This window comes from Tamandua tetradactyla, chromosome 5, assembly GCF_023851605.1.
Source record: "Tamandua tetradactyla isolate mTamTet1 chromosome 5, mTamTet1.pri, whole genome shotgun sequence".
NCBI classification, from domain to species: domain Eukaryota; kingdom Metazoa; phylum Chordata; class Mammalia; order Pilosa; family Myrmecophagidae; genus Tamandua; species Tamandua tetradactyla.
This window is the reverse complement of record NC_135331.1, coordinates 145904409-145928105: the sequence shown is the minus strand read 5'-3', so window position 1 is coordinate 145928105 and position 23697 is coordinate 145904409. Positions and strand designations below refer to the sequence as shown.

The 23697-nt window shown below is 36.9% G+C and overlaps 1 protein-coding gene across 4 annotated transcripts in view; it reads left to right on the top strand.

The window, feature by feature from the left end:
• RNGTT (RNA guanylyltransferase and 5'-phosphatase) overlaps positions 1 to 23697 on the top strand; it is a 338823-nt gene that overhangs the window by 22525 nt on the left and 292601 nt on the right. For all 4 annotated transcript variants that reach the window (XM_077162393.1, XM_077162394.1, XM_077162392.1 and 1 more), the window contains exons 5-6: positions 22242 to 22317; positions 23412 to 23652. In XM_077162393.1, the coding sequence (XP_077018508.1) occupies positions 22242 to 22317; positions 23412 to 23652 (317 nt within the window). The remainder of the gene's footprint in view (positions 1 to 22241; positions 22318 to 23411; positions 23653 to 23697) is intronic.

The following is a 23697-nucleotide window of genomic DNA, read 5'->3' as shown; positions in this document are numbered from 1 at the left end:
TTGTGTAGGCTGTCTTTCTGCTTTCTTGATGAAGTTCTTTGATGTACAAAAGTGTTTAATTTTGAGGAGCTCCCATTTATTTCTTTCTTCAGTACTCTTGCTTTAGGTTTAAGGTCCACAAAACCGCCTCCAATTGTAAGACTCATAAGATATCTCCCTACATTTTCCTCTAACTGTTTTATGGTCTTAGACCTAATGTTTAGATCTTTGATCCATTTTGAGTTAACTTTTGTATGGTGTGAGAAACGGGTCCTCTTTCATTCTTTTGCATATGGATATCCAGTTCTCTAGGCACCATTTATTGAAGAGACTGTTCTGTCCCAGGTGAGTTGGCTTGACTGCCTTATCAAAGATCAAATGTCCATAGATGAGAGGGTATATATCTGAGCACTCTATTCGATTCCATTGGTCGATACATCTATCTTTATGCCAATACCATGCTGTTTTGACCACTGTGGCTTTACAATATGCCTTAAAGTCCAGCAGCGTGAGACCTCCAGCTTGGTTTTTTTCCCCCAAGATACTTTTAGCAATTCAGGGCACCCTGCCCTTCCAGATAAATTTGCTTATTGGTTTTTCTATTTCTGAAAAATAAGTTGTTGGGATTTTGATTTGTATTGCATTGAATCTGTAAATCAATTTAGGTAGAATTGACATCTTAACTATATTTAGTCTTCCAGTCCATGAACACGGTATGCCCTTCCATCTATTTAGGCCTTCTGTGATTTCTTTTAACAGTTTATTGTAGTTTTCTTTGTATAGGTCTTTTGTCTCTTTAGTTAAATTTATTCCTAAGTATTTTATTCTTTTAATTGCAATTGTAAATGGAATTCGTTTCTTGATTTCCCCTTCAGCTTGTTCATTGCTAGTGTATAGAAACACTACAGATTTTTGAATGTTGATCTTGTAACCTGCTACTTTGCTGTACTCATTTATTAGCTCTAGTAGTTTTGTTGTGGATTTTTCCGGGTTTTCGACGTATAGTATCATATCGTCTGCAAACAGTGATAGTTTTACTTCTTCCTTTCCAATTTTGATGCCTTGTATTTCTTTTTCTTGTCTAATTGCTCTGGCTAGAACCTCCAACAGGATGTTGAATAATAGTGGTGATAATGGACATCCTTGTCTTGTTCCTGATCTTAGGGGGAAAGTTTTCAGTTTTTCCCCATTGAGGATGATATTAGCTGTGGGTTTTTCATATATTCCCTCTATCATTTTAAGGAAGTTCCCTTGTATTCCTATCTTTTGAAGTGTTTTCAACAGGAAAGGATGTTGAATCTTGTCAAATGCCTTCTCTGCATCAATTGAGATGATCATGTGATTTTTCTGCTTTGATTTGTTGATATGGTGTATTACATTAATTGATTTTCTTATGTTGAACCATCCTTGCATACTTGGGATGAATCCTATTTGGTCATGATGTATAATTCTTTTAATGTGTTGCTGGATTCGATTTGCTAGAATTTTGTTGAGGATTTTTGCATCTATATTCATTAGAGAGATTGGTCTGTAGTTTTCTTTTTTTGTAATATCTTTGCCTGGTTTTGGTATGAGGGTGATGTTGGCTCCATAGAATGAATTAGGTAGCTTTCCCTCCGCTTCAATTTTTTTGAAGAGTTTGAGGAGAGTTGGTACTAATTCTTTCTGGAATGTTTGGTAGAATTCACATGTGAAGCCGTCTGGTCCTGGACTTTTCTTTTTGGGAAGCTTTTGAATGACTGATTCAATTTCTTTACTTGTGATTGGTTTGTTGAGGTCATCTATTTCTTCTTGAGTCAAAGTTGGTTGTTCATGCCTTTCTAGGAACTTGTCCATTTCATCTACATTGTTATATTTATTAGCGTAAAGTTGTTCATAGTATCCTGTTATTACCTCCTTTATTTCTGTGAGGTCAGTGGTTATGTTTCCTCTTCCATTTCTGATCTTATTTATTTGCGTCCTCTCTCTTCTTCTTTTTGTCAATCTTGCTAAGGGCCCATCAATCTTGTTGATTTTCTCATAGAACCAACTTCTGGTCTTATTGATTTTCTCAATTGTTTTCATGTTTTCAATTTCATTTATTTCTGCTCTAATCTTTGTTATTTCTTTCCTTTTGCTTGCTTTGGGGTTAGTTTGCTGTTCTTTCTCCAGTTCTTCCAAGCGGACAGTTAATTCCTGAATTTTTGCCCTTTCTTCTTTTCTGATATAGGCATTTAGGGCAATAAATTTCCCTCTTAGCACTGCCTTTGCTGCGTCCCATAGGTTTTGATATGTTGTGTTTTCATTTTCATTCGCCTTGAGATATTTACTAATTTCTCTTGTAATTTCTTCCTTGACCCACTGGTTGTTTAAGAGTGTGTTGTTGAGCCTCCACGTATTAGTGAATTTTCTGGCACTCTGCCTATTATTGATTTCCAACTTCATTCCTTTATGATCTGAGAAAGTGTTGTGTATGATTTCAATCTTTTAAATTTGTTGAGACTTGCTTTGTGACCCATCATATGGTCTATCTTTGAGAATGATCCATGAGCACTTGAGAAAAAGGTGTATCCTGCTGTTGTGGGGTGTAATGTCCTATAAATGTCTGTTAAGTCTAGCTCATTTATTGTAATATTCACATTCTCAATTTCTTTATTGATCCTCTGTCTAGATATTCTGTCCATTGATGAGAGTGGGGAGTTGAAGTCTCCAACTATTATGGTAGATGTGTCTATTTCCCTTTTCAGTATTTGCAGTGTATGCCTCACGTATTTTGGGGCATTCTGATTCGGTGCATAAATATTTATGACTGTTACGTCTTCTTGTTGAATTGTTCCTTTTATTAGTAGGTATTATCCTTCTTTGTCTCTTTTAACTGTTTTACATTTGAAGTCTAATTTGTTGGATATTAGTATAGCTACTCCTGCTCTTTTCTGGTTGTTATTTGCATGAAATATCTTTTCCCAACCTTTCACTTTCAACCTATGTTCATCTTTGGGTCTAAGATGTGTTTCCTGTAGACAGCATATGGAAGGATCCTGTGTTTTCATCCATTCTGCCAGTCTATGTCTTTTGATTGGGGAATTTAGTCCATTAACATTTAGTATTATTACTGTTTGGGTAATACTTTCCTCTACCATTTTGGCTTTTGTATTATATATATATCATATCTGATTTTCCTTCTTTCTATACTCTTCTCCATACCTCTCTCTTCTATCTTTTCGTATCTGACTCTAGTGCTCCCTTTAGTATTTCTTACAGAGCTGGTCTCTTGGTCACAAATTCTCTCAGAGAGTTTTTGTCTGAAAATGTTTTAATTTCTCCCTCATTTTTGAAGGACAATTTTGCTGGATATAGAAGTCTTAGTTGGGAGTTTTTCTCTTTTAGTAATTTAAATATATCATCCCACTGTCTTCTTGCTTCCATGGTTTCTGCTGAGAAATCAACACATAGTCTTATTGGGTTTCCCTTGTATGTGATGGATTGTTTTTCTCTTGCTGCTTTCAAGATCCTCTCTTTCTCTTTGACCTCTGACATTCTAACTAGTAAATGTCTTGAAGAACGCCTATTTGGATCTATTCTCTTTGGGGTGCGCTGTACTTCTTGGATCTGTAATTTTAGGTCTTTCATAAGAGTTGTGAAATTTTCGGTGATAATTTCTTCCATTAGTTGTTCTCCTCCTTTTCCCTTCTCTTCTCCTTCTGGGACACCCACAACACGTATATTTGTGCGCTTCATATTATCATTCAGTTCCCTGAGCCCCTGCTCAAAATTTTCCATTCTTTTCCCTATAGATTCTGTTTCTTTCTGGATTTCAGATGTTCCATCCTGAAGTTCACTAATTCTAACCTCTGTCTCTTGAAATCTACCATTGTAGGTTTCCATTGTTTTTTCCATCTCTTCTACAGTATCTTTCATTTCCATAAGTTCTGTGATTTGTTTTTTTCAGATTTTCTATTTCTTCTTTTTGTTCATCCCATGCCTTCTTCATGTTCTCCCTCAATTTATTGATTTGGTTTTTGAAGAGGTTTTCCTTTTCTGTTTGTATATTCAGAATTAGTTGTCTCAGCTCCTGTATCTCATTTGAACTATTGGTTTCTTCCTTTGACTGGGCCATATCTTCAATTTTCCTGGTGTGATTTGTTATTTTTTGCTGGTGTCTGGGCATTTAATCAGATTTCCCTGAGTGTGGGACCCAGCAGGTTGAAAGACTTTACTGTGAAGTCTCTGGGCTCTGTTTTTCTTATCTTGCCCAGTATGTGGTGCTTGTCTGTCTGCGGGTCCCACCAGCAAAAGATGTGGCTCCTTTAACTTTGGAAGACTCTCGCTGCTGGGTGTGTGGTGGAGACAGAGGAAAGGTTGTGGGTTTGTTTTAATGGCTTCAAATTGTGAAGTCCTGGGATCTGAATTTCTTGAGAGAGGAATTCCACCTGAGTTGCATTTCACCCCTCCTGTGGGGAAGGTTCAGGTCGTAGAGAGCCCTGAAAGCAGCCTGTTTCTGCGTTCGGGGCAGTTGCAACCTGTGTAATCCCAGCGCTGAACCCAGAGGCAACCAAGCCTCCGTAGAAACAGCCGCAGAAGGCTCTGTTTTGCCCCCTTTCCTCTTTTTCAGTTAGCCCAGTCGGCGACTTCTGCCTTGATCAGTTTCGCCTGAGCTGAGGGCCTATTTTTAGTAGTCAGAAGTTGTTCATTAATGCCACTATTGGTGTTAGGTTGGGCTCAGTCTCTACTACTGTTGGAGACTCTTTCCTTTCCCTCCGGGAAGTCGCCTGTGGGGGAGGGGCACCAGCCGCCGCCCCTTGGGGAACCGCTGAACTGAGGCTCCCAGCCGGCCCGGGAAGCCGCGTGTGTGGGACGGGCTCCGGTCTCCGGCCACTGCGGCTTGGGGAACCGCCGATCCGAGGCTCCCAGCCATCCCGGGAAGCTGTGTGTGTGTGAGGGGTGCCGCGGCTTGGGGAACCGCTGATCTGAGGCTCCCAGCCGGCCCGGGAAGCTGCGTGTGTGGGAGGGGCGCCGCAGCTTGGGGAACCGCCGATCCGAGGCTTCCAGCCATCCTGGGAAGCTGGGTGTGTGGGAGGGGCGCCGCGGCTTGGGGCACCGCTGATCTGAGGCTCCCAGCCAGCCCGGGAAGCTGCGTGTGTGGGAGGGGCTCTGGCCGCTGGCCGCCGCGGCCCGGGAACCGCTGATCCAAGGCTCCCAGCCGGCCCGGGTAGCCGCGCATGTGGGAGGGGCTCTGGTTGCCGGCCGCCGCGGCCTGGGGAACCGCTGATCCGAGGCTCCCAGCCGGCCCGGGAAACCGCGGGTGTGGGAGGGGCTCTGGTCGCCGGCCGCCGTGGCTTGGGGAACCGGCAATCCGAGGCTCCCAGCCAGCCCGGGAAGCTGCGTGTGTGGGAGGGACTCCGGCCGCCGCGGCCTGGGGAACTGCTGATCCGAAGTTCCCAGCCGTCCCGGGAAGGAGGGAGGGTAGGGCTCCGGCCACCAGCCGCTGCGGCCTGGGGAAGTGCGCGCCGCTCAGGGACCTCACTGCAGTTGGGTATCGTAGCTGGTCCAGCCGTCCCAGACTGGGGTACACTGTGTGTCTGGTCTCTGTCGTGGCTCTGGGAGCTGTTCTGTACTGTTTCTAGTTATCTAGTAGTTGTTCTCCAAATGATCCTGCCCCTGGTGGGCGGAGGACAAGGGCTCTCTGCATAAAGGGCCCAGATCCTCGCCAGCCGCGGGAAGCCCTAAATATTTTTAAAAAATATAAGAATGATAGGAGAAAATAGAGGCCAGAATATTATTAAGAGCTCAAATGATAGATAATACAAATGTATCATCAAAGTCAAAATCCATAAATAAATTTTTTTTTTGGTGTGATCTTAAACTCCCTGCGTCAGAATGACCTGAAGATGCTTGTTAGAAATGTATGTTTTAGGGTCGTATCTTGTACCTACAAAATAAATGTTGTGGGAATGAGGCCCAGAGATCTGGAATTTTCTTTTTTAAAAGGATTTCAGCTGATTTCTTACACACTTAAATTTGAGAACTGCTGTCACAAATGAAAATATGGTAGCTATTAGCAATAATAATAACAATTACTATTGGTGAGTGCTTATTATTTGTTCAGCAGATGTGGGAAATAATATATAAACAGATAAATATTTAAATGTAATCCTCATATCAACTCTGTCTACATGTTATGTCATGGTATCCCCATTTTTCAGATAAGGAAACAGTCTCAGCAAAGTTAAGTAATTTGCTGAAGGTCACATAGCTTAAGTGGTTGAGTCAAATTTTTAAATCTATTGTCTGACTCCAAGTTCCAGTTAGTATGCTACACTGCTTTCTAGATTTGACCACCTGAAAGTGAAAAAAAACAAATGTATAAAACACAGCAGAAACAAAGCAAAAAGGGATGTTACAAATAGGGAAAAATATCTGAAGCATTTACGACAGATAGAAACTTAATACTTGTATATACAAAAAGACCTTAAAAATTAATAGGCGAAAGAGGAATTCTTCAATAGAAAAATATAAAAAATGGTAAAATAGCAATTTTAAAAGATGAAATAGAAATTGCCAAGAAAAAAATGAAACAATTTTTGTTCTCACTTGTTATTAAGAGATCAAATGAAAACATATAGGTAAAGATTATTAAAAAAATTATAATACCCAGTAGTGTCAAGAACTGAATAAAATGGGTGCACACATACAGGTAATGAGAATGTAACTGGTACAGCGTTCCTGGAGGGACAATTTGGTAATATTTCTCAAGGTTCTTAAAAGTCTTCATATCCATTGACCCATCAAGACTATATCTAAGAATTTGTTTTAAGGAATGCCAGAGATTACATAAAGATGTAAAAGGAATTTCATCATGACTTCTTTTATAATAAAAACTAGAAATAGCTTATATTCTAATAAAAACTAGTCATTTATATTGCATAGTATGGAATTATTTCATAGAACAGTAATATGGGAATATATATGTCAGTGTGAAGCGATATCTTTATATGTATGTATTTACACAGTCACATGAATATGTGTAACAAGTACGCCTACATACATATTTAGATAAACAACTAGATGATGTAGGACCTAATGTATTATTGAAGCCTTTGTTTGAACAACTGAAAGCAAACTACAAAACTTTTTTCATTTGAGAGAAGCCGTTGTAGGGATTAATGTCAAATATGCTTGAGGAATTTAGAGGAGAACAGTCAATAAATCTTAACAGTTGGAACCAGGTATCATATTCTCAGGTTTAGGAAAACAAGGTGTCTCGTTAATTGTACAGTTGTATTTTTGGAAGAACTGATAGGAAACATATCTAAATTGAGTGTTTTACAGGTTATAAAAATAATAGAACTGTGCTATAATATATATCATTGTATTATATATTATTTGTTTTATATGACTGGCAGTAATTCTGTTCATGTAGATTAAACTGGCAACTTTTGCTTTGGGCTGCCAAGTTTTTTTTTTTTTGGGCTGCCAAGTTTTGAGGCCCAGATTATATAGGCAATTACTTATTGTAGTAATACTCTGAAGATGCTAATTGAAACTGATCTTAGAGCTAGTTATGGTAATAACTTTTCAAGCAAAAGGAACTAAAGAATCAAGTTTATTATATTCTTAGAATCTAAAAATATTGACCTGTTTTAATTGTTGTCCAATTTGTGAGGTGGCAAAACTTAGACTCAGGTTTATTTTCAAAGCTATCCTGATTTTTAAAAATCATTTTTAAACCAACTGATGTAAGATTAATTCATGCCATTAGCCTCTTGTAGACTGAGTGGAAATTTAAACTTGAAACCTTTTCTTCTTTAGGAAGAATTACAGCTTCACAGTCCCTTAACTGAAACTATTTTTACCATATATTAACTTTCTGGGGCAGTGATTGCTACTCTTTTTGTTATGGACATTTGCACATATACCAGAAGGAGTGAGAATAGTAAAATGAAATCCCATGTAACCATCTTCCAGCTTCAATAATTATCATCACGTTAACATGTTTTCATCTTTCCCCTTTAACAAATTTTTTAGAATATTTTAAAGCAAATCATAGATATGTCATTTCATATAAAAATATTTCAGTATACGTCTCTAACAGATAAGGATTTTTGGTTTTTATATAATCACCATGTAATTAATAATTAATATACCACATATAATTAATTTGGTTTTTATATAACCACCATGTAATTAATAATAAATATACCAAACATAATTAATATAAATTTGTAATTTTATATTACAACGAGGTCATCTAACACCTCCTTCATTTTTACATTTCTTCAGTTACCTAAAAAAATATGTATTTTTGATGCAATTGGAAATTCAGAATTTACTAAAATAATTTATAAAATAGAAAAGTGAAAGAATGCCGGTTTGTTTTACAGTATAGGTTCTAACGAAGAAAAATTTTTTTAACTTAATTTTGAAGTAATTTCAAGTTTACAGGATAGTTGCAAAAATAATCCAAACCCATACAGAAAACTCTAGAATGTCTTCCACCTAGATACCCAGATCCACCAATTTTAACATTTTGCCATATTATTCTATTTATCCACATAACTGTCTTTTTATTTTCTAAACATTTGAGAATAGGTTGCATAAAATTCTTGGTTGGCAATTGTTTTCTTTTAGGACGTTAAATATTTTGGCTCACTACTTCCTTGCCTCCATCGTTTCTGATGAATAACTGGTGCTTAATGTTATTAGGACTCCCTTGTACATAACAAGCTGATTTCCTCTTGCAGCTTTTAGAACTCTTTCCTTGTCCTTTGCATTTGACAGTTTGACTACTATGCGTCTGGGCATGCTTCTCTTCAAGTTTATCTTATTTGGAATTCTTTGGGCTTCTTTAATGTGCATATTTATGTCTTTCATTAAATTTTGGAAGTTTTCTGCCAATTTTAATTTGACTATTTCCTCTGTCCCTTTCTCTTTTCTCCTTCTGGGACTGCCAGGATGCATAAATTGGTAAGCTTCATGGTATCCCTCAGGTCTCTTAGGCTCTGTGCACTGTTGAAAGTTCTTTTTTATTTCTGCTTCTCAGCCTGAATCAATTGTCTTGTCTTTAAGTTCACTCTTCCTTCTGCCAGCTCCAATCTGCTGTTGAAATCTTCTAGGAAATTTTTCATTTTAGGTATTGTGGTCTCAACTCCAGTATTTCTGTTCAGTTCATTAAAAATTTTTCTGACTTTACTGATATTCTCATATTGTTCAATTGTTTTCCTTGTTATCTTTTGTTTCTTCATGTTTCCCTTTATCTCCTTGAGCATATTGAGGACCATTTTTAAAAAAAGTCTTTGGTGTGTCCAAGGTGTGATATCCTTTTTTTTTTTTATTAATTAAAAAAAAATTACAGAAAGAAACACATTCCCAATATGTGATCATTCCATTCTACATACATAATCAGTAATTCACAATATCATCAGTAATTCACAATATCATCACATAGCTGCATATTCATCATCCTGATCATTTCTTAGAACATTTGCATCAATTCAGAAAAAGAAACAAAAAGACAACAGGAAAAATGAAATTCTTGTTGAAGGTTTCGGATTTTTATCTTATGCCTTTGGGTGGGTCATCATTTCTTGTTTCCTTTTTGTTTTGTAATCTTTTGTTGCACATTCCACCTTTTAATGTCTGTTCCTGAAGTTTGTATTCAGGTAATGAAACTATTGTGATTGCCTTGAGTGCTAGGAACAAACAAAAACGAAAAAAAATCCAGTGCAAAAAACATCATTCAGGATGGACCGTGGGGGCTCAGCAGGCAGAGTTCTTTTTTTTTTTTGTCTTTTATCTATAAAATAGATTTGTTTATATAAGAGACAAAAACAAAAGCAGAAACAAAAAAAATTTTCACAATCCTTGCAAATTGTCTCCTTGTTGGCTGGTGCTCTGCTTCAGAGCCCCTATCAAGATCGTCCTGAGGCAAATGTAAAAGTGCAGTCTCTCCTTTCTTTTCTGAAAGAAAAAGTGCAGTCTCTCCTTTTCTTTTCTTATCCTGGGCTTGTATTTGCTCAGGGGCCTTAGGAATGCCCTCCTTTAGAGGAATTCAGATGCATTTTCTACTCCCTATGAAATAGACTTTCTCATCCTCATCTTGTGTGCTATATTGTATTACTTAAAGCATGTAAATCCTTTGACTTCAGTGTTTCTTACACCGCTTTAGCCCTGCCTGCTGTTTTATTTACCCATATAACAGTCTTTTTATTTTCTTCTGGCAGGTTCTGGCACTGGAAGTGTTTCTAGGTTCAGTCTTTCAGGCTGTCACCTGATAGACTAACACTGACATACAGGGACCCCATTAGCCACATATGGGTTTCACTGCTCCTCCAAAACAAGGTCAGGAAAGCACAATGAGTGCATAGGCCAGCTCCACACTACACTGGGAAGGGTATAGGGAAAGGGCCATCAAAGGTATTACACATTTTTTTTCAGCCATTTTTAAATTGAATTTTCTTGATTCGTCATATGCCAAATTATGCACTCTGTTTTCTGGAGTTTTGAGGAAGCTGGCTCTTGCACTTTTTGCTGGTTGTTCAAAGTTTCTGTTGGGAGGAATGGCAGCCGGGGGCGTCTTAGGCTCCCATCTTAGTCCTTAGTTTTTTTCCTTTCTCTTGTTTTTCTTTTTCCATAGGCAGGCACTGGGATCGAACCTGGGTCTCTGGCTTGGCAGGCAAGAACTCTACTCTGCCTGCTGAGCCACCGTGACCTGTCCTTCTTTCTCTTTTTACTACCATCACATTTTGTAGAAAAAGGGACATTTGTACTTGTAGAAAATAACCCACATTTTGCATTTATCTAAGTACTCTTTTATGGAATCAGTTAACTTGTTCTTTTATTTTTTGTATGTCCTGTAAAGTGATAATTACATCTAGAGACATAATTAGATTCAGTTTTAGGGTTTTAGAGATGAGTACTTCAAAGTTGGTGCTGTATATTTTCCTTTGCTGCATAGGAGGCATAACATCTGCTTGTCCCACTTTTAGTGATACTAAGATAGCTACATTGTTTCAGGTGATGACAGCTTGTTTCCTGTGTTACAAAGTTCTCTATTTATCTTTCACTTGGTGAGCATAGCATCCATTGATGATTGTTGCCCAGATCCAATATTTCATTAGAGGTTGCAATATGAGGATTTTTCTCATTTATTTATATATTAGCTGGAATTCTTTAGTAAAGAAGTGTTCTACCTCAACAGTTTAATTATTCTAAAAACGTAGTTTGTACTGGCAACGCAGGTTCAGTGTTTGATTCTTTCCTATCCTTTCTCACTTTTCAGAGTGAGTTGGTGTCCTAGCAATATCCAGTGGTGGCTGGTGTTTTCTTTTTTTTATTTTTAATCTACATGAACTTATTAATTTTTGTATCATTGATGTACTTAAATCAGTTGTCATCAGTATTTATTCTGACAGCCAATTTTTTTGATTGTAGGCCAATAGGAGCCCCTTCAAGTTTGATTTGAAAAGAACCATAGTTTTCCATCATTAATAGGTTACTGTTAACAGTTATTGAAATGTGATATAAATTTATTTTATGTTACCTAGGCAATGAGGCAAATTTGAATACAAATTTGACTTGAAATAGTTAATAGTGAGTTGATCTTTAGTTGTAAGCAGTGGTTTACTTGCTGCTAGATAAACTATTTTCATAATGAAAGAAAGAAAACTGAAAAATGCTTTATTTTTGGTAACATTTAGTCCAGTCACAACAAAATAAGCTTGTAGTATATTTAATTAATGTTCTTTTTAGCTGAAAAAATCTTCAAGATTTTTCTGTAGAGATTTGTTTTAATCAGGGTTTTGTAAGCTTATCACCCTTATCTGATTTTAAGAAATCCAGTCATCTGTTAATGTTTTGGAATATAACTGAACAGTAAGACTAAAACGATGTATTGGGATATCAAAGTGTTTTTTTTATTGTGAAAATTGACATATATACAAAAAAGCAATAAATTTAAAAGCATACTGCAATAATTAGTTATAGAACAGATTTCAGTGTTTGTTAAGGGTTATGGTTCCACAATTTTAGGTTTGCTCCAAGGAACTGGAGACTAAAATAAATATCAACATAATGATTCAGCAATCATAGTCATTTATTAAACCCTACCTTCTCTGTATAACTTTACTCTTGCCTTTGATCTTTCTCCCAACCTTTATGGTTGTTTGGGTTATGCCCGTTCTAACTTTTTCATGTAAGGGGTTGTCAACAATATGGGATAGGGGGATGGAACTAGTTGGTATTAAGGAGAGACTGACCTCTCTTGGTTTCAGGACTTATCTGATTTAGGAACCTGTCTGGAGATTTTAGTTTCTGAAAAGTGCATGGTAACCTTTGTGGAATCTCAGAGAAAGCTCTAGGTGTTCTTTAGAGTTGGCAGGAATGGTTTTGGTTGGGGTTTGGCAAGCCATGGTAAATAGCATTATCTAGCAGAAGCTTGTGTAAAAGTAGCCTCCAGAATAGCCTCTCTCAGCCACTGATATCTTATTTTGTTACCCTTTTTTCCCCCCTTTTAGTCAGGAAGGCATTATCGATCCCACAGTGCCACAGCCAGGCTCATCCCTGGGAGTCATATCCCATGTTGCCAGGGAGGCTTTCACCCCTAGATAACATATTCCATGTAGTGGGGAGAGTAATGATTTTACTTGTGGAGTTGAACTTAGAGAGAGCGAGCAAGAGAGAGGTCACATCTTAGCAACAAAAGAGATCCTCCAAAAGAAACTCTTAGGCATGCTGTCTGTAGGCTTAACTTCTCTGCTACATAAATAAGCTTCACAAGAGCAGCAAGCCTCAAGATCACAGGCATGGCCTATTGACTTGGGAGTCCCTAATGTTTAAGACAGTATCAGGGGTTTCCCTGGTTGTAAAGGTTAATAGTTCCATGTTTCTTCTCCCGTCTCTCAAGGGACTTTGCCAATATTTTTAAATTATCTGCTCAACATACTCTCGGATGTCTCCGGGCATTACATTGCCTCCGTCCCTTGGTGATTGTGATTTTGCCACAAAATCTGTTTGTGTCAGTGTTTCAGCTCTTCTGGGTATGTACAAGTAGTGGTATTGCCAGGCCATAGGGCAAGTTGATATTTAGTTTACTAAGGAACCGCCAGACTGTCTTCCATTGTGGCTGTACCATTATACATTCCCACCAGCAGTGCATATTGTTCCAATATCTCCACATCCTCTCCAACATTTGTAGTTTCCTGTTTAATAGCTGCCACTCTTATAGGTGTGAGGTGGTATCTCATTGTAGTCTTGTTCTGCGTTTTCCTTACAACTAATGACAATGAGCATGTCTTTTTGTGCTTTTTAGCCATCTGTATTTGCTCTTCAGAAAAATGCCTATTCATATCTTTAGCCTACTTTATAATTGGATTGCTTGTTCTTTTGCTGTTGAGTTTTATGATTTCTTATCTATACAGGATATCAAACCTTTATCTAATGTATGATTTCCAAATATATCTCCCATTGGTTTGGCTGCCCCTTCACCTTTTTGACAGTCTTTTTTTGTTTGTTTGTTTTATCTTGTTTTTTTGCATGAGCAGGCACCAAAAATTGAACCCAGGTCTCTGGCATGGCAGGCGAGAATTCTGCCACTGAGCCAGCCTTGACAGTCTTTTGAGGCGCAAAAGCACTGGATTTTGCGGAATTCCCATTTATCTATTATTTTCTTTTGTTGATTGCACTTTTAGTGTGAAGTCAAGGAAGCTACCTCCTATTCCTAGGTCTTGAAGATGTTTCCCTTCCTTTTCTTCTAGGAGCTTTATAGTACTGTTCTTATATTTAGGTGTTTGATCCAATTTTAGTTAATTTTTGTATAGGATCTAAGGTAAGGATTCTCTTTCAGTCTTCTAGCTATTGATAACCAGTTCTCCCATGCCCATTTATTGACAATAGTATTTTGGCCCAGTTCAGTGGATTTGGGGGCCTTGTTAGAGATCAGTTTACCATAGATTTGGTGGTCTATTTCTGGGCTCTCAGTTCAATTCCATTTGTCAGTACTTCTATCTTTGAGCCATACCATGCTGTTTTGACAAGTGTGACTTAATAATAAGCTTTAAAATCAGGGAATATTAATCCTCCCACTTTCTTCTTCTTTTTTAGAATGCTTTGTACTATTTGGGGTCTCTTTCTCTTCCAGGTGAATTTGGTAGTTAGCTTTTCCAAGTCTTCAAAGTAAGTTGTTGGAATTTTGAATGGTACTGCATTGAATCTCTAGATCAATTTGGGTAGGATTGACATCTTAACTACATTCAACTTTCCTATCCATGAGCATGGAATGTTTTCCCACCTGTTTAGATCTTCTTTGATTTCCTTTTACAATGTAATAAGCAAGTCATCCGTGTTGTACATAACTTGCACATAGCATTAAGTCCTCTGTGTTATACATAACTTGTACATGACAATGTTATGTACAAGTTCTCTATGTACAAGTCCTTTACATCGCTAGTTAAGTTCATTCCTAGATACTTGATTCTTTTAGTTGCTATTTTGAATGGAATTTTTTCCTTAATTGACTCCTTGGTTAGGTCTTTGCTTGTGTATAGAAACATTACTGATTTTTGCACGTTAATTTTATATCCTGCCACTTTGCTGCATTTGTTTATTAGCTCAAGTAACTTTGTTGTAAATTTCTCAGAATTTTCCAAGTGTAGTTATGTCATCTGCAAATAATGAGAGTTTCACTATTTCCTTTCTAACTTGGATGCATTTCATTTCTTTTTCCTGCCTGATTGCTCTCGCCAGAACTTCTAGCACAATATTGAATAATAGTGATGACAGAGGACATCTTTGTCTTGTTCCCAGTCCTACGAAAAAAGTTTTCAGCCTTCACCATTGAGCACGATGCTGGCTGTGGATTTTTCACATATGCCTTTTATCATGTTGAGGAACTTAACCTTGGATTCCTACCTTTTGAAGTGTTTTTATCAGAAAAGAGTGTTAAATTTTGTTGAATGCTTTTTTGAGCTTCAATTGATATGATCATATGATCTTTCCCTTTCAATTTGTTAATGTGCTGTATTACATTAGCTGATTTTCTTGTGTTGAACCATCCTTGCATGCCTGGTATAAACCCCACTTGGTTGTGGTGTATAGTACTTTTAATGTGCTATTGGATTTGATTTGCTAAATTTTTTTTGTAGCTTTTTTATTGTATAGTATAACATACATACAAAGCAAAGAATAGAAAAACAGTAGTTTTCAAAGCACTCTTCAAAAAATGGCTACAGGATAGATCCCAGTGTTTGTCATGGTCTACCATATGATCCTCTCATATTTTTCCTTCTTGCTGCTCCAGAATATAGGAGGCTAGAGGGCTTAAATATTTTTTTATCATTGCAGTTGGCTTTTTTTCCTTCTTTTTTTGTGAACAATAAACATATATACAGAAAAGGTATAATTTTCAAAACACAGCACCTCAATTAGTTGTAGAACATATTTCAGACTTTGACATGGATTACAATTTCACGATTTTAGGTTTTTACTTCTAGCTGCTCAAAAATACTGGAGACTAAAAGAGATATCAATTTAATGATTCAGTATTATATTCATTTGTTAAGTCGTATCTTCTATGTATAATTCCACCATTACCTTTGATCTTTCCATCCCTTTCTTTAGGGGTGTTTGCACTATGGCAGTTCTAAGTTTTTCATATTGCAAGGGTCTTTCACTAATATGGGGTAGGGAGGTGGAACTGTCTGATGTTCTGAACAGGCTGGGCTAGGTTTCAGGGACTTATCTGGCCCAGGGACCCATCTGGAGGTTGTAGGTTTCTGGAAAGTTACTCTAGTGCATGGAACATTTGTGGAATCTTATATATTGCCTTAGGTGTTCTTTAGGATTGGCTGGAATGGTCCTGTTCGGGGGTTGGCAGGTTATGATAGGTAGCAAGGTCTACCTGAAGCTTGTGTAAGAGCAACCTCCAGAGTAGCCTGTCAACTCTATTTGAACTCTCTCTGCCACTGATACTTTATTAATTACACTTCTTTTCCCTTCTTTTGGTCAGGATGTAATTGTTGATCCCATGGTGCCAGGTCTGGATTCATCCTGGGAGTCCTCTCCCACATCGTCAGGAAGACTTTCACCCCTGGATGTCATGTCCCACATAGTGGGGAGACCAGTGATTTTACTTGCAGAATTGGGCTTGGAGAGACTAAGGCCACATCTGTGCAACAACAGAGGTCCTCCAGAAGTAACTCTTAGGCATGCCTATGGGTAGTCTAAGCTTCTCTGCTACCTACATAGGCTTCACAAGAGTAAGCCTCATGATCAGGAGCATGACCTATTGATTTGGGTGTCCCTAAAGTTTGACACAGTATCAGGGGATTCCCTGATGGTAAGGTTTAATAGTTCCATATTCTTTCTCCCCTCCCTCAGGGACTTTGCTGATACTTTTTGATTATCTGCTTAATATACTCTAGTATAGTTTCCAGGTATTACAATAATCTATACAGGATTAAAGGACCTCTTTCTTATTCTGTGCTTCCTGTGTTTCAGTTGTTGAAATGAGCTATACAGGTAGGTTGAATTAGATTATGCACTACAGAAAATTTCAGTTCCAGATCAAATAAAACTTTCTTCCATTGGTCTCGAAGAGTATGTGTGGTTCTAAAATACAGACACTGTCTTCCTTACCCTATGTTCTGAATTACTTCAACCCCAATCTGTTCGGCTTTGTTCTTATCTTTAAATATTAGGTTAATATTTAAAGCAGCTTCTCAAAATGCAGAAATAATAATCACCACTCTGGACTTAATGTGTCTGCTCTAAAAGCTTACAACTAGGCCCCTGTTTTCTTATAAGCATTTTCTAAAGGTGAGCATAGCATTGTTGTTTTTTTGTTTCTAACTTATTTTGTCTCACCAAATGTTCCAACCACATGGCCATTCATCTCTTTGCTTGCCTCACGACATTGTTCCTTTTTGTAACAGCACAACCTTCTGTCATAAGTGTATAGCATTGTTTGCCAATCTAGTTCTCCGTCAGTGCATCCTTCAGCTACCTGCATTCATCAGGCGTCATGTAGAAGGCTGAAACTCCACTGTCCATCATCATTCTTAATTTTTGATAATTTCATTATTCCCAAGAGAGAGAAAACTAATAAACATACCCTCGCCAAATAGGAAATCTAAACATCCTCTTAACCCTTGTCTCTCCCCTCACTATTTACCTTTGCTGTTGCTGTGGTAGTGCTGATGATTTCCTTTTCAGTATAGCTCATAGCATGTAATACCAGTTTTCCCCCTGTACCTTGAACTTAAACATATCTCTTTATGCAAGAATCATATCTTTCAAGTAATTCTTACAAGAACTCATTCATATTTCTAGTGTGAGTCAGTGGGACACATAGGTGTATACAACTACTTTCATTCTTGTTCATCTTCAGTATGATAATATTACTTCTAGACCCACTAGAGAATCACCTTTGCTCTTATCTGTTCCCTAACATCGGAGTTCAACCTTATTAGCTAACGGTTCACCCATCTCTAGCTTCTATGTATCTCTAAGTCCCCTATATTCTGTATTATAAGCCTCTGATTATACCTTTACGCTGGTCATAAAAGTAGACTCATACAGTATCTATCCTTTTGTGTCTGGGTAAACTTCCCTCAGCATATGTCCTCAAGGGTCATCCATTTTGTCATGTGCTTCAGGACTTCATTTTGTCTTACTGCTGCATAATATTCCATTGTATGTATATACCACATTTGTTGATCCACTCATCTGTTGATGGGCATTTGGTTTGTTTCCATCTTTTGTTGATTGTGAGTAATGCTGCTATGAACACTGGTGTGCAAAAAATATCTGTGATGTTGCTTTCAGCTCTTCAGGTTATATACCGAGTAGTGCTATTGCTGGGTCATAGGGCAAGTCTATATTTAGTTTCCTAAGAAACTGCCAAACAGACTTTCATAGTGGCTGCACCATTATACATTCCCACCAGCAGTGCATAAGTGTCTTAGTTTCTCCACATCCTCTCCAACATTTATAGCTTCCTCATTGTTTAATAGCAGCCATTCTTATAGGTGTGAGGTGGTATCTCATTGTAGTCTTGATCTGCATTTCCCTTATAGCCAGTGAAAATGAGCATCTTTTCATTTGCTTTTGACTCATCTGTATTTGGTCTTCAGAAAAATGCCTATTCATATCTGTAGCCCATTTTATAATTGGGTTGTTTGTTCTTTTGTTGTTGAGTTGTATGATTTCTTTGTATGTACGGGAAATCGAAGCCTTGTCTGATATGTGATTTCCAGATAATTTCTCCCACTGAGTTGGCTGCCTCTTCATCTTTCTGACAAAGTCTTTTGAGATGCAGAAGCATTTGATTTGGAAGAGTTCCCAGTGTTTTTTCTTTTGTTGCTTGTGCTTTGAGTGTAAAGTTTAGGAAGCTATCTCTTATTACTAGGTCTTGAAGATGTTTCCCTACATTTTCTTCTAGAAGCTTTATGGTGCTAGTTCTTTTACTTAGGTGTTTGATCCACTGTGAGTTCATTTTTGTGTAGGGTATAAATTAAGGGTCTTCTTTCATTTTCTTGGTTATTGATATCCAGTTCTTCCATGCCCAATTATTGAAAAAACTATTTTGTCAAGTTCAGAGGATTTGGGGGCCTTGTCAAAAATCAGTTGGCCATAGATTTAGTGGTCTATTTCTGCATTCTCAATTCAATTCCATTGGTCAGTGCTTTTGTCTTCATGCCAGTATCGTGCTATTTTGACCACTGTGGCTTTATAATAGGTTTTAAAGTCAGGGAGTGTTAATCTTCCCACTTTGTTCTTCTTTTTTAGGATACTTTTAGCTATTTAGGGTCTCTTTCCCTTTCAGATGAATTTGGTAGTCATCTTTTCTAAAACTTCAAAGTAGGTATTTGGAATTTTAATTGGTACTGTATTGAATCTGTAGATCAACTTGGAGAGAATTGGCATCTTAACTGTATTTAGCCTTCCTATTTATGAGCAGGAAATGTTTTTCTACCTATTTAGATCTCCTTTGATTTCTTTTAGCAATGTTACATAGTTTTCTGTGTACAAGTCCTTTATGTCCCTAATTAAGTTCATTCCTAAGTATTTGATTCTTTTAGTTGCTATTTTGATTGGAATTTTTTCCTTAACTGACTCCTCAGCTAAGTCATTGCTTGTGTCTAGAAATGTTACTGGTTTTTGTACATTAATTTTACATCCCACAAACTTGCTGAATTTGTTGATTAGTTCAAGTAACTTTGCTGTAGATTTCTCAGGATCTTCCAAGTATAATATCATATTGTCTGCAAATAAAGAGAATTTTACTTCTTCCTTTCCAATTTGGATACCTTGTATTTCTTTGTCTTGCCTGATTGCTGTAGCTAGAACTTCTAGCACAATGTCGAATAATAGTGGTGATACCGGATATCTTTGTCTTATACCTGATCTTAGGAGAAAGGCTTTCAGTCTCTTTCCATTGAGTGTGATGCTGGCTATCATTTTTTCATATATTCCCTTTATCATACTGAGGTAGTTACCTTTGATTCTTATCTTTTGGAGTGTTTTTATCAGAAAAGGATGCTGAATTTTGTCGCGCTTTTTCGGCATCATTCGAGATGATCATGTGACTTTTCCCTTTTGTTTTGTTAATGTGGTGTATTACATTAATTGGTTTTTTTGTGTTAAACCGTCCTTGTATTCCTGGTATAAACCCAACTTGGTCATGGTGTATAATTCTTTTAATGTGCTGTTGGATTCGATTTGCTAATATTTTATTGAGAATTTTTGCATCTGTATTCATTAGGGAGATTGACCTTTAGTTTTCCTTTCTTATTAGCATCTTTACCTGGTTTTGGTATTAAAATGATACTAGCTTCATAAAATGAGTTAGGTAGAGTTCCTTTTCCTCAGTTTTTTGAAAATTTTGAGCAGAATTGCTATTAGTTCTTTCTGGAATGTTTGATGAAATTCCCTTGTGAAGTCATCTGAACCTGTGCTTTACTTTGTCTGAAGATTTTTGATGACTGATTGAATCTCTTTACTTGTGATTGGTTTGTTGAGATCTTTTGTATCTTCCTGAGTCAGTGCAGCTTGTTTGCATGTCTCTGGAATTTGTCAATTTCATCTAAGTTGTCTAATTTTTTGGCATATAGTTGTTCATAGTATCCTTTTATTTCTTTTATTTCTTCAGGGTCTGTGATAACTCACCACTTCTCATTTCTGATTTTGTTTATTTGCATCCTCTCTCTGTTTTTCTTTGTTAGTCTTGCCAGTGGTCCATTAATTTCATTGATTTTCTTAAAGAACCAACTTTTCATTTTATTGATTCTTTCTATTGTTCTTTTGTTCTTCCATTCATTTGTCTCAGCTTTAATCTTTGTGATTTCTCTTCTCTTATTTGCTCTGGGGTTAGTTTGCTGTCCTCAAGTTCCTCCGGGTTTGCTGTGAAGTCCTTGATTTTCGCACTTTCTTTTTTTTTAATATAGGCATTTAAGGCAGTGAATTTCCCTCTCAGCACAACCTGTGCCACATCCCATCAGTTCTTATAAGTTGTGTCCTCATTTTCATTTATTCCAGATAGCTACTGATATCTCTAGTGATTTCTTCTTTGACCCACTGTTGTTTAAGAGAGTGTTATTTAATCTCCACATATTTGTGAATGTTCTCGTTCTTTGGTAGTTATTGAGATCCAACTTCATCCCATTGTGATCAGAGAAAGTGCTTTGAATACTTTTAATAGTTTTAAATTTATAAGGACCTATTTTGTGCCCTAGCGTATGATCTATCCTGGATAGATCCAGGTATGTGTCATTGAGCACAAAGAGGACCATCCTTTTACTGAAACATTCACAGTTTGTGTGTCAGAAGTATTTGTGTGTTTGGCATTAGAGTTGTTTATTTGATGGAAATATCTAATTTAAAATGCTTGGAACCTTTTAGTTAAGAGAAATCTTTAGACAGGAAAAGTGTTTAACGAGAAAACAATATATTACATTTAAATTTCTAGCTCTGGCTATAAATTTGACTCTAAGCAACTTAAACTGACAAGTTTATAGTAGTTTTAAGATAGGGTATTTCAAGCTTTTTTACTGTTATTTTATTTCATTATTATTTAAAAAAATATATATTTTTATTGTGACATCTCCACACATGTATAGTCCATCCAAAGCATACAATCAGTGGCTCACAGTGTCATCACATAGTTGTGTATTCATCATCATGATTAGTTTTACAACATTTGCATCACTCCAGGAAAAGAAATAAAAAGAAAAAACTTATGCATCCTAAACTCCTTACTCCTTCCTCTTGTTGACCATTTGTATTTTAACCTACCCATTTTTTTTTACCCTGTATCCCATCCCCCCTATTATTTATTTATTTATTTTATGTAGTTTTTTTTTTTTTTTTTTTTAACTCTTCTGTCTATTTCTCATTTGGGAGCATCAGACCCAAGGTTTTCACAATTACATGGTTACATTGTAAGAACTATATAATTATACAATCCCCTTCAAGAATCAAGACTACTGAAATACAGTTAAACAGTTTTAGATACTTCCCTTTAGCCAGTCCAATACACTATAAACTAAAGCAGAATATCTATATAATACATAAGAATACCCTCCAAGATAATCTCTTGACTCGGTTTTAAATCTCTCAGCCACTGAAACTTCATTTTGTCTCATTTCTCTCTTTCCCCTTTTGGTCAAGAAGACTTTCTCAGTTCCTTGATGCTGGGTCCTGGCTCATCCTGGGAGTTCTGTCCCACAGTGCCAGGGAGATTTATGCCCCTGGGAATCATGTCCCACATAATGGGACATCCTTTGCTGGGATAAGTTTCATAGGAGCAAATTCCAAGATTGAGGGTGTGGCCTATTGATTTAGTTGTCCCATTGCTTAAAGGAATTCTCCAAATGGGGAAGTTGAATTTTCCCCGTCTCCCCATTCCCCTGAAGGGACTTTGCAAATACTTCTTTAGTCACTGTTCAAGTCACTTTGGAATTTATTGGAGTATCACAGTAACCTGGACAAAACAATGAGATCTCATGCCCTATTCAAGATTCCATGTACTGGTGGTATTCAACTAAACTGACCATATATGTTAAATTAGGTAATGCACTACCCAAAATATAAATTACAAACATCTCTTCCTTTGGTCTCATACAGAAATTGAAGTTTTAAAATATGGGCCATCTCAACCCTTTTTTATGTAGCTATTTTATAACAGTTATTTAAATGTTTTGATTGCAGGTTGAAATTTCAAAGTAAAATGTGGCACATGAAGTGATTTATTACTTTTTAAAACAATTAATAAAAGCTGTTTTATTTTCTAGGTGTTCATTGTACCCATGGTTTCAACCGCACTGGTTTTCTCATATGTGCCTTTTTGGTGGAGAAAATGGATTGGAGGTATTTGCTTCCTATTTTAATGGATAAGAATATGATTACTAATTAAAAATTTTTTTATTGATATTTTAGTGTCAGCATTTATTTTGCCAAATTTTTGGTGGACTCAGTAGCACTTAAATTGAGTGCTTATATATTCCATATGTATTTTTCCAGACTTTTTTCCTTTTTACAGAATTCCCAGAGATGGATTCTCCCAGTATTTTTTGTTTGTATTCAGCTTTGGAATTTACTGTTGTTGTTGTTTTCCTAGAACTTTTTCCTAGTAGTTGTGTACCAGTGAAAACTTATAATGCTATGCAAGAGTATTTCTATGACAGGGATATCCCATTTAAACCCATTAACATTCTTTATTGAGCACCTGTATTTGTGAATACAGGTCTTTTAGATCCTGAGACATTAGAACTTTAGTTACCTGAAATTTGTAAGAGAATAGGATATTAACTTAATTTTCTCATTGACTTAGGTATAGGTCATTGCTTATGTTTACAAAAGCTTTCATATAGTAGGCCCTTCTCTGCGTATAATCATAGGAAGTACACTTTTGATTGTATGTTTCCCTTTTCCTTCATTCTCATGCATGCAACTGTATGCATTTCCAGCTTTGGCCATTCATATCCTTTACCCATTGACCCTACACTCTTATAACTCAGCTTATGCATGGCCTCTCTGAATGCCCTATATATTCTTATTGCCTAGATTTCTTGGAGGTTTCCTGTAAAACCAACATTGCTTTACATTTGTTCACATGGCTTTCACATTTCTATGATAGTTCTGTTTTACCTTGGAGTCAGACCTCAACCTTCAAGACTTTATCACATTCTGCCTGCTTCACAGACCCTACCTAGGTCTCTTTATTTTTTATGCAGTCATAGTTTGCCTCTGGAGTTTAGGAATTACCTCCTTTATATTAAAACTGTTTCAGAATGAGTTTGTCCCTTAAATAGATTGAATGCCTTGAGTGTAGGGACTGTGGTTTGTCAATTTTATAGCCTTTATTCTTTATTTGGGTCTTAAATATAATAAGTGAATTTTGATAACTCTGTATAAATGGAAAGTAGTGAGGAAATTGTATGGCTTTTATTTATTTTCTATAGTATTGAAGCAGCAGTTGCTACTTTTGCCCAAGCCAGACCACCAGGAATCTATAAGGGTGATTATTTGAGAGAACTTTTTCGTCGCTATGGTGATATAGAGGAAGCACCACCCCCCCCTCTGTTGCCAGATTGGTGTTTTGAGGATGATGAAGATGAGGATGAGGATGAGGATGGAAAAAAGGAATCAGAACCTGGGTCAAGTGCTTCCTTTGGCAAAAGGAGAAAAGAACGGTTAAAACTGGTAATGTATAAAAGTATAATAATCTTCACATTTTTCTTCTACAAG